At 31.2% G+C, this 20017-nt stretch overlaps 2 protein-coding genes across 6 annotated transcripts in view; one reads left to right on the top strand and one right to left on the bottom strand.

Annotated features, from left to right (window-relative positions):
- The window catches only part of LOC106772278 (exportin-7-B), a 49292-nt gene extending 41457 nt beyond the window's left edge, over positions 1-7835 (bottom strand). For 3 of the 4 annotated variants that reach the window (XM_014658571.2, XM_022784967.1, XM_022784966.1), the window contains exons 1-4: positions 7704-7835; positions 5282-5390; positions 4761-5085; positions 4225-4385 (exon numbers count right to left, since the gene is read on the bottom strand). In XM_014658571.2, coding sequence (XP_014514057.1) covers positions 4225-4385; positions 4761-5001 — 402 coding nt within the window. In that variant the 5' untranslated portion in view covers positions 5002-5085; positions 5282-5390; positions 7704-7835. The remainder of the gene's footprint in view (positions 1-4224; positions 4386-4760; positions 5086-5281; positions 5391-7703) is intronic. The other variant, XM_022784965.1, reaches the window with a different exon arrangement.
- Positions 7836-11463: 3628 nt separating this feature from the next.
- On the top strand, positions 11464-15288 carry LOC106770983 (coiled-coil domain-containing protein 94 homolog). Of its 2 annotated transcripts, none has more exons than XM_014656848.2 (7): positions 11464-11661; positions 11938-12222; positions 12474-12539; positions 13250-13303; positions 13403-13507; positions 14357-14438; positions 14906-15288. In XM_014656848.2, the coding sequence occupies exons 1-7, from the start codon at positions 11464-11466 to the stop codon at positions 15073-15075; spliced, it is 960 nt and encodes a 319-aa protein (XP_014512334.1). In that variant the 3' UTR covers positions 15076-15288. The 2 variants fall into 2 exon arrangements, with proteins under 2 accessions (XP_014512334.1, XP_022640723.1); XM_022785002.1 differs by having other exon boundaries at positions 14357-14496; positions 14869-14920.
- Positions 15289-20017: the final 4729 nt, after the last annotated feature.

Below are 20017 nucleotides of genomic sequence, written 5' to 3'. Positions count from 1 at the left end.
AGCAAGCAAAATACGAATTGTACTGGTTTTAACCACATGAGAAAAAGTATCACAATAGTCAACGCCATAAACTTGAATGTATTCCTTAGCTACTAGACGAGCTTTTAGACAATCAATTTTGCCAGTAGGACCAACTTTAATAGCATAAACCCATCTACAACCAACAGGCTTCTTACCAGGAGGAAGAGAGACAAGGTCCTAAGTACCATTGTGGTCAAGGGCCTACATTTCATCAACCATGGCTTGTCGCCATGCAGGATGATCAAGTGCCTCATGAATATTTTTAGGAATCTTAAGGGAGGAAAAGGAGGAAACAAAAGAGAAATAAGGAGGAGACAAACGATGATAAATCAAAAAATTATAAACAAGATATGGATTACGAGTAAAGCGAATACCTTTCCGAAGGGCAATGGGCAAATTATCATCTGAGTCAAGAGAAGGCGAGGAGAATGAAAGATCCATGGTCTGGGGAGCGGATGGAGGAGGAGATGAGTCTCAAGCATCTTCAGTGTTCTGCGTTTGAGATTGTCTCCGATGCTGATATGTGAGAAGAGGTGGAGGAACAATGTCATTCACATTTTGAGTTGGGAGGTACAGAAGCAGAAATAACCAAGGAATCACATGATGGTAGAGGAAACATTTGTTGAACAGATGAACGGTCCTCCACGGAGGACAAGAAAAAAGGTGTATCCTCAAAGAATGTGACATCAACAAACATATAATATCTCTTGGTGGAGGGAGAATAATATTTATACCCTTTCTGAAGACGAGAATACCCCAAGACACACTTAATAGCTTTTGCAGAGAGCTTATCAAGACCTGAAGAAACATTATGGACAAAACACGTACAGCCAAATACACGTGGGGAGACATGGTATAGAGTGTCGTTTGGAAAAATGATAAAATGAGGAATTTTATTCTCAAGAGAGAAAGAAGGCATTCTATTGATTAGAAAACAGGCAATGAGGACTGCATCGCCCCAGCGATGCACAAGAATATTAGTATTCAACATCAGGGAGCGTGCAGTTTCAATGAGATGTCTATTCTTTCTCACTGCAATACCATTTTGTTGTGGAGTATGAGGACATCTTGACTGATGTAAAATTCCTTGGGAAGATAAGAATGAAGAAAACGTTGTAGAAAAATATTCTTTAGCATTATCACTACGAAGGATTTTAATTGTCTTCCCAAATTGGTTCCTAATTTCATTAAAAAAGGACATAAATATGGACAAAAGTTCAGATCTCTCTTCCATTAAATAAACCCAAGTACATCGAGAGAATTCTTCAATGAAGGTTACAAAATAGTTAAAACCAAACGAAGTAACACGACTTGGTCCCCAAATATCAGAGTTAAATAGTTGAGAAAGGAAAATTACATCGTGTCTCAAACCTTTTAGGATAAGAAGATCTAACATGTTTTCCTAACTAACAAGACTCACAATCTAAGACTTGAATGTTCTTGAGACTCAGAACCAACATCTTCAACTTGGACAAACTTGGATGGCCCAAACGATCATGCAAAAGTTTTGGAGATGAAGTTGTAAAACATGAAACTGAAGAGCTATGTTTTAAGAAATAAAGTCCTCGAGACTCATGTCCTTCTCCAATCAGACGACCCGTACCATGTTCCTATATAACAAAGGAATTAGCAGTAAAGGTTACAAAACAATTTAAGGAAAGAGTCAATTGACTCAAGGAGATTAAATTGTAAGGACAATGAGGAATATACAAAACATAATTTAAATTTAGTGAAGGAGATAAGGAAACTCTGCCAATTCCCTGAGATGCAACTTTGGATCCATTGGAAATCGTAATGAAATCAGGGTTTTCTGAGAGGACATGGAAGAAAATGAAGGAATATTACCAGAGATATGGTCTGAGGCACCTAAGTCAAGGATCCATGGTTTGTATCCTTCCACAGATTGAGATATGCAGGCAGTTGACACATTGGACATGGAGAAGGATTGGTTAGGATTAGAAGATTTTCCAGACTTGTATCTCAAAAATTATTTGAAATTTTGGATTCTAGATCATCAGATGTAGAAACATGAGCAACTTTGTCTGGATATCCATGTAAGGAATAACATTTCTCTCGAGTATGGCCTATTCTCTTACAATATGTGCATTGAGGACGCATACTACGACCACCACGTCCTCCTCGGTTGCTTTTGCCTCCTCCTCTTCCTTGTGGTGTTACCATAGCTTATGTTTCAATACCATCAATTGAATTTTTGTCTTTAACTAATGAAGGTACCCGAAGGAGTCGAGTAACAAGGTTGTCCATTGATGGAACTTGATCACCAGCTAACACTTGATCACAAACATGATCAAAATTTGCGTGTAGACTTCTTAGAATTAAGACCATGTAAAACTTATCAAGCTTCTTGCTTATGCCTTCTAAAGAATCACCCACAAAGAAATTCTTCAATTCTTCTATGGCAGCACGAGCCTTTTCTATGTGAGCAACCATATCATGATTGGTTTGTTTGAGGGAAGTCACTCTTTGAGTTGCATCAAAGAGATGTTGCACATCATTAGCAAAGATATCCTGTGCTTTTTTCCAAAAAGAGGAGCATGTTTTGTAAGGTCCCAAAAATTTTAAGACCTCTTGTTCGATAGATTGCCATAGGACAGCACATAATTGAAAATCAAGCTTCTGTCATTGAGATTTCTCTTCATCGAGTACGGTGGAAATATCTTGTTCAAGATGATCATGGTACCCTTGACCAAGAAACCATAACTCCACAGAAGAAGACCAAGATAGATAGTTTTTCCAATTGAGTTTTGCAGAAGTAATGGTAGGGATAGCAGATAGAGAAGGTGTTCCAAAACCAGCCATTATAATGCCAAACAAAAGAGGGAAAAAAATTGATGGTGGGAAGAAACCCTAATCGGAGCAACTGTCAACGGAACAGCGAAAACGGTGACCACAACACACTCAGGAGACTGAGGCGAAACAACCGGCAGTGGCACAGTGATGTTCCGGCACGTGAAGCCCACGCACCCAAGAGTGGCCGGAAAGAGGCGGCGCGTGATGGCGCGTCGAGAGAAGAATGAAGCGGCGACCACCAGGGATGGGTTGCGTTCGTCGAGGCGCACCTAACCCTTGACTTCACCAAAGAAAAAGTTGCGACGGCAGAGGACGGCGGCGGAAGCGACGGCAGACGGCGGCGGAAGTGGCAGCGGACGGCGGCAAAAGCGGCGGTGGACGGCGGCAGAAGCGGCGGTGGATGGCGGCAGAAGCGGCGACGGCAGAAGCGGCGGCGGACAGCGGCGCTGGACAGCGGCATTGAACAGCGGACAACAGTGGCAGCAGCAGATAACGGCAGCAGTGGCAACGAATAACGACAGCAGAAAATGGCTGCAGACAGCGCCTGCAGACAGCAAACCCTAATGGCTCTCGATACCAACTTAAAATTGGAAGAGAAACTAAATATTTTATTATTATTGCTCACTCCTTCCTATTACACATATTACCCTATTTAAGGGATAGTAGATCAACATAAAAAAAAAAAAAAAAAAACGAAAATCAGAAAGCTCCTAAAAAACCCACTCTAGAAAGCCCATTAGAAAATACATTATATTTCAACAGACATATACAAGCATGTGTTTGAATGGACTCGCAAACTTCATCACTCAATACATGCAGCTGGTTATTTTTTGAAACCCCATGACCAAATATCACCACAGACCAAAAGATAAGTCTGCAAAAAAAAATTCCAGAAAGTGCGTTTTATTGTAACATTTGCATAATCCATATCATGTCACTAGCACTAACCCCCTTAAATATTCAAGACCAAACAAAATTTGAAGCCTTGGCTTTTGGTACTGGCTGCTGCCATAGATTTCCAAATAATCCAAAATTCCGATACATAATTTCTACCATTTTGCAAAGAAGTTGTGTAAAGTCCAAGGGAAAAGACATAAAACTCTAGCAATTTCAACTTCCAAAAAAGCTCAAGGACAACAAGCACTTTCAGTGAATAATACAAGAAACCTAAGCATGGTAAAAAAGCATAGACCCTACAACTACTTTAAAATGACCTTTAATTTATGAGGGATAGAATCTAAAATCAAAAGTCACGAAATGCTTAAGCACAGTAAAGAACTAACATATCAAAGCCGCACATTTTAATGCTTGATGCACTTTACTGGATGCCAAAACAAAACACACGGGAAATATATGGACTTCCATATCAAATTTTAACATTCATTGTGTCACCTGACTCAAGAAGTTCATTGCCTCCTTAACAACTTCCCTGAATTTGTCATCATCAAGCCAACCAAACTTTGTAATGCGACAAAAGAGTTGGATCAAGGATCCAAGAACAAAGGGCTCCAGTTCTGGTCCTTTGCTTGCCAGATAATTTATGAGGTAGTTTCCTTCAAAAAAATAGCAATCTGATCAATTTGGGTTAAAAGAGAATAGGAAATAGAGCAACCTCAGTGAGGAAAAATTGACAGTAAGGTAATCAAAAATACTGAACACAAATTCCCCAAAAACAAACCGAAAAAGAAATAAGAAAAGTCAAATTATCCACAAAATAAGTTGATGCCAATTTTGGAAAAGAGACTTCGATACATGCAAAATTAAGTCAACAAGTATCTTAGAATGTAATTGATGATGCTGAAACATCGCTCAGTAAATTCTGTTTAGGAATTAGAAAAATAATGTATTTTTTTCCCCCAGACCCGAGCCAAACATTCACAGCCCCTAAAATACTCCTAGTCAGAATCATCTGCAAGCAAGAATATTACGAATATCAATCCGGAGCTGTAAAGGAAGGCTTTGCTCAGTCACTTGCTTCAACAAGCTCGAACTTGCCAACATCAATGCATACGGAGAGGATGCATTATCCAGAACATATTGGCACTGTGAAATGTAGTCACTGTTCAAGGAAAAGCATTTCAGTGTGCTTTCCGCTTGTGCTCTTTCAACAGAATCCTGCGAGTTATAAAGCCTCTCGCACATTGCTTCCAGCTGGGCTAAAGTCTCCATTCTTCACTATGTACGAAGTGTATCCAACAATTCAGATGAAGAAGTCAGTTCTTCTACTTTTTCCCACGTATAACCAATATATATCTACAAGATTTCATGTGAATTCAAGCATATATTTAGAGGTGGTGGAAACACACAAAAAGAAACTAAAGCAAGAATCAGGTCAATACAAGCACCACACAACACCAGAGTTGATAAAATTTGATATGGTAACAATAAAATATTAAATGTTTACAGGTGTACAGGATAATGTTTTCAAATCTGAAACTGTTTCAATTACAAGTATACTCTAAAATACAAAGATAGCTCTGTATAAAAGGATCACAGCAGAATTCGCCATCAAATCCAGCTACAATAGCACTTGTCCAAGTAAAATGATCAGTGCAGTCCTGACAGTAAAAAAAGGAAATTATTTAAAAAGTAATTCACAATATAGAATCTATTCATTAAAAAAACTTTAACCACATGATAGAAAAAATACAGAAACATGTAAACAACTGGCATTGTCTTGATCATTATCAAGAAATTGCTCTGAATTCTAAGCAAATCTTGTTAAGACCATAAGAGCAACATCATTAAAGCATGGTAAACATATCACGTGTCAATGCCTGTAAGAGGATGCCCATGAATCACATGGCATTTCCCCAAAAACAGAAATGAAACTAGACTTTAACTCTAAAAGAAGAAAATATATTCACAACAAGATGCAACTCATACTTGATGAAAGATATGTCGCTCCCTCACCTTCCTTAATCAAGATAATATTGTATAACATAGTGGCAAGAATGTTCCTTCTTCCCGTAAAAATTGGGTATGGCAAGAGATAGAAATCAAAATCAGTCATTGAAGATATTGGCATAAAATATGATTGTTTTACAATAATAATACCTACATGCACTATATATGAACCTTTGTTAGCATCGATTAGCAAACCATATTTTGGTCAATACACACTTAAAAAAGGGTAAATCCACAACGAATGAGTAATTGCCAAGTTTTGAAGAAGGTATCTCACTGGGCTATCAATAGTGACAAATAGTGCACTATACCAGATTTAGGTCACTGCATTATACACACCTTGTATTGACCCCTTCATTCTTCTCCTCTCCTGCACACAACCACTCTCCAAGCTATCTTATTTTTCTTCAGTGACCCACTCCATTTTCGATGACCTGCTCAGTTCACTACTACAGATTTCTTTCTTCATTTTTGTGATCTGTTTTGTTTTTTTTTCTTTTGTGCTCAGTTGTTGGTCTTTCTCCTTCCACTTTCACATATATTTTCCTTTCTTTGTTTAGCTCTTTCTTGTTCAGCCACTATCTATTTTCTTCTTCTTAGTCACTATCAATTATTTTTTTTCTTTTTTCTCTTACTGTTCATATCAGCACCAGTAGCTACCTTTGCTATCGGTACTACAGGTTTTTATTATTAATTACTAATAGGTTAAGAATTGAATATTTATTCTATTTCTGAGTGCTTGTATTAACTATTCATAAAAAATAAATTAGTAAGAAAGGAGAAACACAAATGGAAGAGAAAATAAATCACCAAAAGTAATATGAACGATGGCTAACAATACGTGTAGACACAGCACATCAACTCTATATAGATCTACCAAAGGCACCCTCTAAAATCACCATTATAATTAAGAAATGCAAATTGAGAATAATACAGCCTTTCTGAAAATTGCTAAGCTTTAAAATCAACACTCAGTAAATGTTAATCTGCAAATTGACACTTCACTGAAATGGACCCACACCGTGCATGCATAAGCTGCCAAGCCAAAGGTAACAAATAAATGTTATCTGATAACAACTCAACCTTCTAATGCTAATGCCTTTGGGCAGACTGTATTAAAGCGAAACATCCTGTTTTACCACCTTTTTTTACAATAACAGACAAAGTAAAGCCATCTAATTTGCAATATGCAATGAAAAGGGCGTAGATACTCACAACCAGTTCTAGTCCTCTAGAATTAATACCTTCCAGAAAACAAACTTGACGATAAATTCCCGTGTTAAAAATAACATGTAATCACATAAGAAATATTTTTTGAATTTTAAAGCAAAAATATGCAAATAGCTTGATTCCTATCTCATTCTTCACCGTTCTCTAAGATACAGCCAATACAGAGAATTAAAACCAATGGGAATAAAATTTGAAAGTTCCTAAAAATATCTCAACAAATATCAATGCAAACAAAACCCTGCCCTCCCACCATAAGCACGTCAATTCCCCTTTCTTCCGTGCATGGACAATCCCTTTTCACCAAGCCGCATAATATGGTGACAACAAACTGAGACAATCGAAGGTCTGAAGTAATCCAAACACAGACACACTGATCATGAGGAGCTAACAAAGCGGCAGAAAATAAAATGTTTATCAAACACCAAAAACAATAAAGAAACGTGTTATCATCACCACAAATTTGACAGCACTAAACACACCTAGAGTAGAGCTTCGGACCACAGCAATAGACACATTTTGATTAAGATATGACAAAAGCAAACTCATATTCAACTAAGTAAAGTGTGTCATAGTCGATGATCAATTATAGAGTTTAAAACATGTCAAAAGCGATGATTAAAAACCATCCAAACCGCACAAACCTAATAATCCAGGCATAACACACAGACATAAACATCCAGAGTTGTAAGAAAAATTTTAGAAGGACATTTAGAGATTGTCAAGAAGGTTCGTACAGAAATTATCAATGGCGATTGCAAGAGCAAGTTCGCAGAGATTTTGAGTTCAAAACCAGCGTGGGAGAGAGTGTGGTGCTGAAGGGATGAGAAAGAGGGCTATGAGTTTCAGAATTTTCAGAAGGAGGAAAAAACCAAATGAGGTTTTGGTTGTTTAGAAATTTTTATTTTTATAAGACAATTTGCCACACCCTTTATTTTTTATTTTTTATTTTCATTTTAACTTTTCTCTTTCTTTCTTCTCTGGGTGGACCCCATATCGCGGAATTTCTTGAGACCTGAGGTAGCACAACCCGAATAAAAACAGCTTATTATTTTTTCATTAATATATGTTTTTTATCTACTGAGAAAGTCTCAATTTCAAAACACTTTCTTTCATTTCCGAAAATTAAAATATGAAAACAATTTTTCAAAAAGATTATAAAATCCTCGTGGAAACTGATGCTACTTTTTATTTTAGTAAAAATTTTAAAACTAAAATAAAAAGCATTTGTAAATTAGAAAATCATTTTATAAATAATAATTAGTTGATTTTTTATCATGAATAATTATTTAAATTAAAAAATTAGTTATTAAAAGGATAAAATTAGAAAATAGTTTTATTATTTGAATTAAAATAATAGCTATTAAAAAAGGTATAATTAAAATAAAATAAATGTTTAATTCAATTTAAAAAATAGATATTAAACGAATAAAATTTAAAAAAAGTGTAAAAATTCTCTTTTGTTAATAGTCTTATTATGCACAGGTTTGATCATATATGTTATATTGGTGATTTGGTATTTTTTTTTCTGTTAGTTCACCTTAGATGTTGTAGTTGTGGATTTTATTTGCGAAGATCGTTTCATATGGAAGGCCAGTTGATCAGAAAAGTTGGGAAATTTGGGATTTTGTTTTAAATAAACAATTTTATTAGAAGTTTTTATTTTGTAATTAATTGAAATTATGATTTGTTTTTTAACTGATGGTGAAGACTTGTTGAAATTTTATTTTGACAATGATATTATATTATTCAACGAAACATATATAAACTAACAATTTGAACTTTTAATTCTCTACAGTCCCTCAAAATCAACAATTTTTCTACACAATTTTACCACTTCTCGTATATAATTTCAAATGTTTTTCGATCTAAAAACTTTTATTTTCTGTAATCAATATCACTACTTAAAACTCAAATGATCATTCTATCTACAAAATAATTTGTCTGATTCAACAATAAAGATAGAAACAAAGAAAACTAACATACATTATTGACAAAAAAAAAACACATTGAAGACATTTTTTATTTCAGCTAAACCATGAAAAACACATATATCAACTTTTTTTTTACGATAACAAAGAAGTTAAATTTTTGTTTATATCATTGTTATTAAGAGAATAAATATAAAATAAATTTTAGTAATTTTATTATTACTGTAGATAGTTAATTAAATCTTAGAAAATAACTATGAAATTCAAATAATACATTAATAAAATGACTTATATCAATAAGAATAAAATCAATAACAAAATGTGTATATATCTAATATAAAATTATAAAAATATTAATTATAAAAATAGATATAAATAATTTCTAAAATTTTATTCTAAACATTTTTTTTTATATTTTATAGGTAATTTTTTTTATTATAAATGGTTATTTGGTTTTAAAAGGTTATTTTAAAAAGCAAACTACTAAGAATTTATAAAGATAAAAAAAGAGATTTTATTTATTAATGTTGTAAATGATACAGTCTAAATTATTTTTATATTTTAAAACAATATATAAAGATCATATTAAAAATTGTATGTTATAATCATATTTAATTAACAAAATTATATAATTATGTCCCAATAAAAGAGGTTATTTAATTACCTATTTTATTAAAATATAATTATGTGATTAAAATATGATATTAAAAATAATTATAATGAGATCTATTTCCTTATATAATAGTATTTCAAATTGTAATAAGTGGATATTTCTTTCGTACTTATAGTTTTAATATAAGTTTTATCTTTTTAATAAAATAAAAATATTTGCAGTACGTTGACTAAATAACATCTTAAGAGATGTGATTCTTAAAAATATAAAATGATTTTGGGGCAAGGGCATTTTCAGGCAAATCTTTTATTTTCAAATTTCAAATATAAGTTTTAAATTGAAATGTTTTGGTAAAATTCAAGAAGAAATAGTTTTTATCTTTTTTTTTAGAAATATTATTATATTTATTGAAGGAACTATAAAACTGTTTTTTTATAACAAAATATAAAATGTGATTTTCTATCAGATTAAAAAACATAGTATATTAAATAGATAGATAAGAATCTGAGTATAAAAATTTATAAATAACGAGCTTTATGATTTTTATTAAGTATATATAAAAATTTATAAATAACGAGTTTTATTATTTTTAATGAGTGATGGTATCATTATCTCATATATAGTTTGTTTATATTTCATCTTTGTTGGATTTTTAAAATATATCATGTTGTGAAAATTTTAACTTAGAGTCTACAATCAAACATATAAATATTAATAGAAGAGTTTATTTAGCAATATTATATATTTAAGGTTTATTAACAATAATATTTAAAATTTAATTATGAGTTATAAGAGTCTTATCTTAAATAAATAAATAAATAAATTATGATTTTGAATCTGTATATTGTTATTATCTCACATAATTTGTTTGTCTAATGGAAATTTCAAAAATAGCACATATAATCTTAATAAAGAGTTTATTTAAACAGAATTATTATTCTATATTTAAGTTTTATTAACATTAATATTTAAATGGATAAAATTAAATATGTATGTTGAGGGATAAATGAGTACTATTTTTTATAATTTGACTTTATAAAATGACATTGAAACGTAATAATTATTAGACAAACAATTGTGAAGATGAAAACAATTAAAAAAAATAGCATATCTTTTGCAAATTTATTTTTCGCTCCCTTCATTTATAAATAACTGATAGTATAATATATATCGTATGAAAAGAAGTTTTAAAAAATTATCATTTGTTAAATATATTTAACTGATATACAATAACATTTGGTGATATTAATTAAATTATGGAATTAATAATTAATGATATTATGGCATGTTATTAATTAGCATCACGATATTTTAACAACATTATTCTGACAAAAATTTGACAATGTCACGTGTTAAGGCCATTTTAAATAATTTTTTTTTTTTAAATCTGATTTTTAAAATGGATGAGGCATGATTTTCGAAATTAAAAAGAAAATAAAATTTGTTCACAGAATCATTTAAAACAACAAATGATAAAAGGATAAGTGTCATTGTCAAATTATTGTCAAATATATGATGTTAAAGAAATTTTTTTTCTATTAATTAATACAATCCACTAAACTGCCATATTGATATATATATATATATATATATATATTTTGTTTGTATGAGTACAATGCAACAAAAGTGGACGAAATAAGATTAAGAATTTGATTATAATAATAGTATTATTAAAATATTATTAGAGTAATTATCATTAATGAATAAATTATTCAAAACCTCAAAAACCTAAATTAAAACCCCCCCAAGACCTAAAATCCAATCGAGTATCTCTATTTTCTTTCGTGTTTCTTCTTCTCTACCACCGTATTTTCTCCCTCATCGCGTTCTCGCCGTGCCTAGCGTCGCATCGCCGGCTTCGCCGTGCTTCACCTCGCCCTGCCATCTCCGTGCCTCGCCGTCGTGCTTGGGTAGCGTCTCATCTCCTGGTTTTCCTTCCATTTTTTTAGAAAGATGGGAGAGAGGAAGGTTTTAAACAAGTATTACCCTCCGGACTTTGATCCCTCCAAGCTTCCCAGAGCCAGAAGGCCTAAGAACCAGCAGATTAAGGTTCGCATGATGCTTCCCATGAGCATTCGATGTAATACTTGTGGCAACTACATCTACAAAGGCACCAAGTTCAATTCCAGAAAAGAAGATGTCATTGGCGAGGTGTGGTTATTTAAAAGTTCACTAACTTTTCAATCTTTATTTTATTTTGTTTTTTTCCCGTGTAATTCTATATACATTCTTAAAGGAGATGTCGCTTGTGTTTATCTTTTGGATTCCTTCAATCTTATGATTGATTATCTTTTGGATTTTGTATTGGATTCCTTCAACCTTATGATTGATTGTGTGTTGCTGTTTAACATATTGGTTGGCTTCAAATTTGCTTCTTGCTTCATGAGTGATTTGATCAATGACGTTGTCTTTGAATTTTTTGTGCAGACGTATCTTGGAATTCAAATATTCAGATTCTATTTCAAATGCACCAAATGTTCAGCTGAAGTTACCATGAAGACTGATCCGCAAAATTCAGATTATATTGTTGAATCCGGTGCAACCAGAAATTTTGAACCTTGGCGTGCAGAAGACGAAGAAGCTGATAAAATGAAACAGAAGAGGGATGCTGAAGAGATGGGAGATGCTATGAAATCATTGGAAAATAGAACCTTGGATTCTAAAAGGGAGATGGACATCCTAGCTGCATTGGATGAGATGAAGTCAATGAAGGTAATCACTGTTGTGACTGAATATATATATATATATATATATATATATATATATATATAATGATAAAATTGGATTTGAAGCTTGCTCATAAATGATTCAATGGGGATGCGAGCATTATAATTGTGGAATATGCTTCATTTCTCTGTAAAGGAATGACATTTCACACCATTGTTTAATTAATAATTACATTTGTGCGTGGACATAAGGTCTGTTTGTGGTAAGTAGTTGCTAACATGACTCTTTCATTTCAGTCTAGGCATGCAACTGTTTCTGTTGATGAAATGTTGGAGGCTCTGCAGCGTACAGCAGCTGATAAGGTATGAGAAAACTTGTCATGTAATTATTTGAGAAATTTTTCTTTTTGAAGCAAAGATTAATTATTATTGGTTTGAAATGTAATTTATTGGTAGTCATTCTTTGATATAATAAAGTATTGGTAAAAGTAGAAAATTTAGGCCAGAGACCGTGATTTGATTATATAATGATTTCTCTCACCGTAGTTCTCTCCATAGTCCATTTTTTAGCCATCCTTGACTGTAAAAAAAATAACTGTTATTGTATATTACTAGTTGAAACTCAGTATTTTAGTATCTATTATTTTCTTTTTCACTTCTTAATAAGAATGTATAATTTTAAAAAAAATATATTAATGCCTAACTATTTTTCTAAAGTCAGATATAAAATGGAACGAAAAATACTTATATAAAGTGACAAAAGAATGGAAGTATATTTGGAGTCTGTCATGACTTGGGTCATCTTTCTGGTTTGATGCTCACAAAACCAATTTTTGGGTTTGCTGTTCGGTATATTCTTGTTATTCTCTTGCGACAACCTTGGTTGCAACTCCAATGATCCCATGATGCCTTACTCTGAACTTATACTATTGCAAGATAACCCGTCTAAACATTGATTGTCCATTATTTCTTATTCTAATATTTGGCTATGACATAAACATGATACGCAATTTTTAAGCATTCTTTAATTATCATCTTTCTCAATAATTCAAATTCATTTATAATGATTTCAGGAGAAGAGGCTGGAAGAAGAAGATGAAGCAATGATAAAATCGGTTGTCTTCCATGTAAGTATTACTATCCTGCAGTTTTAGTTCTCCTCCTTCTAGTTACTTTTATCTCCTGTGTTTTTAATCCTGGTTTTTGCTGTATACTATATTTACCAGAATTCAGGAGGTTATGTTAAAAGAATTCGTGATGAAGATATTGAAGCCGAAGAGCAATTAGATGCTATTTCTCATGGACATGGCGAAACAAGTTATAATATGAAGGTATGTGTGTGCTTACAGTAATGTATTTTTTTTGTTGTCTTGTTGGCAAAATAAATTATCATCATCATTATACACCAACTCAATTATGTTTTCATCACACTCTGTTCTTAACTATTGAAATTCAATACTCAACCTTCAACCTCATTGCTCTTGAACTATGATATCCCTGGTTTTCAGTAATTACTGTTCTGAGTCATTTCTCAGTTCAATTTCTTTAAACCAGCTGTTCTGAGTTTGATTTCACTATTCATTCGTAAATTTTGTATGGCAGGCAGGATCAATGAAAATTTCTTTTTAGGTTCTGTTAACCTTTCGATTTTAATAGTAGGGCACAGATGACCTGGGGAATGGTAAATGTTGTTGGAAAAAGAAGCCCTTTTTTTATAAGGAAAGAAACAAAAAATTGTAGAAGTGTCTACAGGATCATAATGGCTGCTTGAATACATTTATTTCTTGTTTTTTTTTGGAGGCAGTCAGAATTTGGAATTACTTAAGGTTATGGGGTTTCTTAGATTTACAGATGGATATTGGCAGGCTTTGTTGCTTGTATCTTGATCTTTATTTTTTTTTTTCCTTTTACCATTTAATATTTTTCTCTCTTAAAATAAATTATTGCTTAGATAAAAAAAATAAAGGAAGTGTTCTATTTTTATTTTCCTTTTGAGTGTGGACTTTTTAGAATTGAAATATGAGAGATATATTATACATGTGAAGTTCATAAAATTTTCTGAGAAATTTATTGGTGAAATTTTTCTAAATTTACAAATTTATCATCTTTTATTCATCTAAAGCATCAAATCTTGTACAAAAACAACTCTTTGAGTGTGTTTGTGATGTATATGTGTGCAGAAGCAAAAGATGTCTGAAGATCATCCAAGCAAACCAACCGACTCTCTGACAAAAGCTACTTTGGATGATTATGGCAAACAAGGTATGTACTTTTCACGTGTTTATCAACTAGATAGATGCATCGAAATTCACCAATGCATTGAAATGTTATCGCTCATTGAGTCATTACTATCTGTAAGGAGATATCATAATATTCATTTACTCTGTAAAATATGTTCTGCATCATAGAAATGTAAAGATAAAACATATTTATAATAAACTGAACATAACTACCCTAGCACAATAACCAGTGGGAAGTTATTTCCCTCTATCCTTTACCCTATCAAAAAGAAAACCTTAAGCTTTGGACAATTCTGATCTTCGTCTAATATTTATAGAGCCAGGTTCGTAACACTAGTATGATTTGCAGAAAATGGAAAGGCTATGCACCATTCACACCTGCATCGTTTTATTTTTAGTCATGTTTAATTGGTTACGTTTAATATTTTTCTTTTGTTTAACAATACTATCTATAGGAATGCAAAGTTAACATGTTTTGGTTATTTGTAGAAAACGAACGCAATGGTGGAAAACTTAATTCTTTGGTGAAAATTTCTGTCATCAAGAAATCGGATGTTAAAAGTCCTACAGAACCAGAACAGGAGAAAAAAGATATTAAAACAAATACTGGACTACAATCTTTGTGTCAAAATTATGGAAGCGACGAGGATGAGGATTAGGTCATAAATATTGAAGGACTATTTGAACCATTGCTCTCTTTTGTGATGGTTTAGTTTTACTGTTGATGGATTGTGATTCTTCCGAAAGCTAAAATATTGTGATACTTGTTTTCCGTTCTGTTTGTATCCTTGTTAGGCTACCTCTTGTAAAAAACTAGCTAGTACTTTTATCTTGGAGTTTTAAAAGTAAATAAAATATATTTATTATATGAATTTAAGCTAACTCTTATAAAAACTAGTACTTTTATCTTGGGAGTTTTAAAAATAAATAAAATATATTTATTATATGAATTTAAGTTTATACATATAATTAAAATTTAATATAAGTATTTTATTTTTTGTAAAATTAAATAATAATACTTTATTACTTTTTAATTAAATGCGTTTTGTTATGTAATTGTATCGAACAATGTGATAACAAAATCAATCAAAATAATGAATTAAAATTTAAATGAAACAATAATATCTGATTTTAATAGTTTTAACACTTTAATGGAGCATTACATGTTTAATAACCAGAACAATTAACTTTTAAGACACTCAAAATAAACCATGACATCATATTTTATGTATACAGTACTAAAATTCCAAAACTAAGATTGCCTATACATAATGGTTTTAAGATAGGTTTCCAAAAGCTTCAAATAGCAAAGAACTTGTCTTACTATCTATACATTTATGTACTTGTTGCCTCCACTAAAACACTGTTATCCTATATTCATCTAGATATGTGTATTAATGTGACAAGTTTTTCATCTGTAGTAGTGTTTCTGCTTGCCCACCCAAGCCATATGGATAGTTTGTCTACCACCTATGTTAAAAGAATCAAAATCATATATTAGCATATTTTACTACTCCTTATCACATAATCCCTTTCATTACTTGAGATAGAATAATTATTAAAATGTCAAGATAATTTTCAATACTAAGTCCTTACATCAAGACATCACACTATTGAATGCCACCACAAAATATACTTATGGGATCTATGAAATTACCCTAAACAATTAACTAATGAATGTCACCATGAAGTCTCACCACGAGGTCCACTCAATTACGTCAAACACCAACAACCAGAATTCATTATCACATTCATATCATACTTGAAATAACATCATTCACCCTATATTCATTAATCATCAACATATATAATATCCACCCTTATTTAATCAATTTGTGTAAAACAGTCTAAACCAAAAACAACCTTTTAAAGTGTAAAAAAGCTTAAAGGGAAAACCCAAAACAAATGCCTTCTACTAAACCGTCGCCTAGTGAGCAAGTCACTCGCCCAACAAATTAAGCAAAAATAAAAAGTCCATACTTGAAACATAGAAGTGGCGCTTAGAGCCCTAGTCTACTGCTCAGTGTCCAAAAGTTAAAGAGCTCATTGAATTTGTGGTGCTTAACACCCAGGGTGGCGCTCAACGTCCTGAAGCCTAATGATTCTCGGGTTTTTGTTGCGCTCAGCATCATACAAGGCTATTCAACGCTATACCAGATGACAGTAACTTTTAAAGTTGATCTATATGTCCTTAAAGCCTATCCAAATGACCAAATTGATACTTTTGACACTAGAAATGATTCAAAAACATGTTTATAACTCACATTGAACTAAAAGGCTAAATAGGTCTTAATTGGCACAAAAACTCCAAACCTCAAGTTCTTTCTCAAACTAACTCATCTACAAATTCAACGTCAAAACCCAAAACCAACCAAAACTTTCATTTCTCACTACATCAAGACTGGACAACAAAAATCCAACCAATTATAGTCTCCAATACATCAACTCAAGTGATCAAACACACAATATTTAACAAGCACTCACAATAAGACTCTTCCAATATCAACCAACATATATTCACAGCAATTTCATGAAATCAGTCTACAAAACAAAGGAACTTTAGTAAGCTCAAATTCAACAATTTCATATATTAATTCATCAATTTCAAACCAAATCAAATATGCAACACAATTGATCTAAACATTATCAACATGAAACAACAGTAGTTAGCTTCCCTTACTTGTTGGAAAATCAAACAATTTTAAGACAAAAAATAACTTTCTCGGCTTCGAGAACTCTATCCACACCTACATACCACAAAACCATGATCAGGTTATGCAGTTAGAACCACTGATCAACAAGGAACCTACTAGAAAGATAGGAAGACACATGCAACCATGTATGGAAGAAACGTACAACTAAGAAAAGAGAAAAAATTAACTTACTCTTTTGAGAAAATTGTTCGGGTGGAAATGAACATCTTGATGTCGTGATCACTTAGACACTTTTTGACCTTCAAACAAATGACTTAGTGGTTAGAACTCGAAGAAAGAAGGTAAAGAATGTAGTAAAAATGTTGACAAAAACTCAAACCGCAAAATTTCTTGAGGCGTGTATGTCTTTAAGGACTTATCCGCAGCGTAAGTCCCCCAGGATCCAACAAGAACTTCTTAGAATTTCTCTGAGGATCTTAGAACTAGCAATGATCTCTAAAAAAAGTATAAAAATAAACCCAAATTAATTTTAGAAGAGGAAAAGAAGAAAAGAGAATGAGAGAAGACTACTTTGGGATGTTTTGGAATGAGGGAAGAAGTTTTGTTTGTAGAGCTAGAAAAGAATAAAATAATAAAATAAATAAAAAACGTTGCAAAATTAATTAACATTGAAAAATTTGAATGTTGACATACTACCACTAAACAAGTCTCTTTTTGTAATAATCTAACAGTATTACAACAAAGAAGACTCAGAAAAGTTTTGAAAAAATATATGCATTTTAAGTAACGAGACTCATGAAATTTTTATTTATACTTTTAGTTATTTTAATATTAAAATAACATGGTCTCCTTATTTAAACACCATATAACTCTTAATACTCCATTTTTTGGATTCTTACTATAACAATTTTATAATATAATTTTATAATTTGTTGGGAGATTTAATTAAATATTTTATCTTGGTACATAAAAACAGAATAAGTTTTAAGTAAAACAAAGTAGTAATAAATTAAAAAGTCTTCGTACATGTGAGTTTGTATTGCAATAGTTATTATTTTGGATATATAAATAAACAATTTGAATAATAGAATTATTTTAATTGTTATGTTTCAAATTCCTCTTCAATAGAAAAAGAAAAAAATCAACTTATATTATAAACAAATTATAAACGAATGAAGTATACATATAGATAATTTAAAATATTATTTTTCAGGCTTCAATTTAATTTCATCACATCAATTAGAACTAATTAAAATAATTTAAATATTTTAATCAAAGATTTTGAAAGGAAACATTTTGGATCAGTACTGAAACAAAATTATTTATATGTAACAAAAATCTGTTTTTTTCTTTCATAAACAACTATATATAACTTGATCATGAGTTTATAATATATATATATATATATATATATATATATATATATATATATATATATATATATATATTGTTTGACTTGACATATCTTGCACATTTAGTTTTTGCAATATTTAAACTCATACTTTGCTAAAGCTTTAGGCCTAAACAACAAACCCGGTTGGGGAGGATTCAGGCCTAACATGATTAATTCAGCATACTCTGAATTTGATGTTTAAAATTCATATTCCACAGTTTAAATTATCAAGTTATTCGGATACGAATAATTTGAATTATAGTTTAAATAAAATTAAAATAATTTACTAAAAAAAATTATCATTTAAAGTTAAAACTAAAACTTTAAACATGGCTTAGTCATGTGTTAATATGAAAACATTAGTGGAGATTAATGAATTTTGAAAGGCTTGAATATCAATCAAATTTTAATTCAATCTTTATTTGTGTCCATTGGGTTATGCTTTTTTATCCACTGTAATCTAGATCTAAATAAAGCTGAATGTGCACATATTTCCCTTTTTCACTTATTTATGCATGTATGCATAATTATTAATTTCTCACATTAATTTTTTAGTGGACTATTTAGACGCAATGTGAATCATTTAACTCCTTTCTTTTTTACTTAAAAATGTGAAATTTTAATTACTAAATTGATTAATATTTAAATACAAGAACACTATTAATTTTTAACCAACAAATTAATACATGTTACTATTCAAAAATATAAATTTCTTGAATATTTAATAAATCATAAAAACTTATTAGAAATTTAATTAAATTTTTGTAAGTTGATTAGAAACTTGAAATTTAATTAAGCCAATTTTTTTTTTTCTAAAAATCTTTTGCTAAATGATAGTTAAACCACATTTTATGCATGAAGTAAGCAAATTTTTTATTACAAGGTACTATACATGATTATTAATATTTCATATATACGTATATTTGTTTTGATTCTAACTTCATATCATAATTCATTGTTTTTAAGTAGACTATTTAGACGTACTATGAATTACTTTTTTACTTTCTTTTTCCCTTTAAAAAGTGAAATTTTAATTAGTAAATTGATTAATATTTATAGATTTTGTGGGACCGTGAGACTGACCTGGTGAATGCGTCTTTGTTTTTTTTAGTCGTCTGCATAACTCGCTTTTTCACGTTCTAGACCACTCGCTTACTTTGTTCTGGTGTCGCTTGTTCTCTTTCGACTTGTACTGTTTCGTGTTCCTTCACCAGCAGAGGGAGAGATACCTGCAAAAGGCATGTGAATTGTGGAGCCTTGGCTCTCAAAAAAATTATTTAAAAATCCAGTTGGTTGCTTACAAGAAGTTTTATAAATATCTTTAATTAGATATTCTTGATTATTTTATTTTCTCCTAAACTATTAGTCTAATCACTTAAACGTTAGTCCAATTGAGGTCTAATATCGTTTAACCTGATTTGACAATCACTTAACCTAAATAAACCAATCGATCTTAAATGTTAATCGGCTCAAATATCGTACTATACAAATAGCTAATTTTTGATTAACAAATCCGCATAGTTTAAAGTTCAAAATGATAAACAATTTCAAATT

The sequence above is a fragment of the Vigna radiata genome, chromosome 8 (assembly GCF_000741045.1).
Source record: "Vigna radiata var. radiata cultivar VC1973A chromosome 8, Vradiata_ver6, whole genome shotgun sequence".
In the NCBI taxonomy this organism is placed as follows: domain Eukaryota; kingdom Viridiplantae; phylum Streptophyta; class Magnoliopsida; order Fabales; family Fabaceae; genus Vigna; species Vigna radiata.
This window is presented reverse-complemented; position numbering and strand designations above follow the sequence as displayed.

Bases quoted from the DNA above. Each gene is read 5' to 3' on its own strand.
- LOC106770983 (XM_014656848.2), top strand. From the start codon at position 11,464: ATGGGAGAGAGGAAGGTTTTAAACAAGTATTACCCTCCGGACTTTGAT. The intron at 12,540-13,249 runs GTATGAGAAAAC...TAATGATTTCAG, and splicing joins AGCGTACAGCAGCTGATAAG to GAGAAGAGGCTGGAAGAAGA. The intron at 13,508-14,356 runs GTATGTGTGTGC...ATATGTGTGCAG, and splicing joins AAACAAGTTATAATATGAAG to AAGCAAAAGATGTCTGAAGA.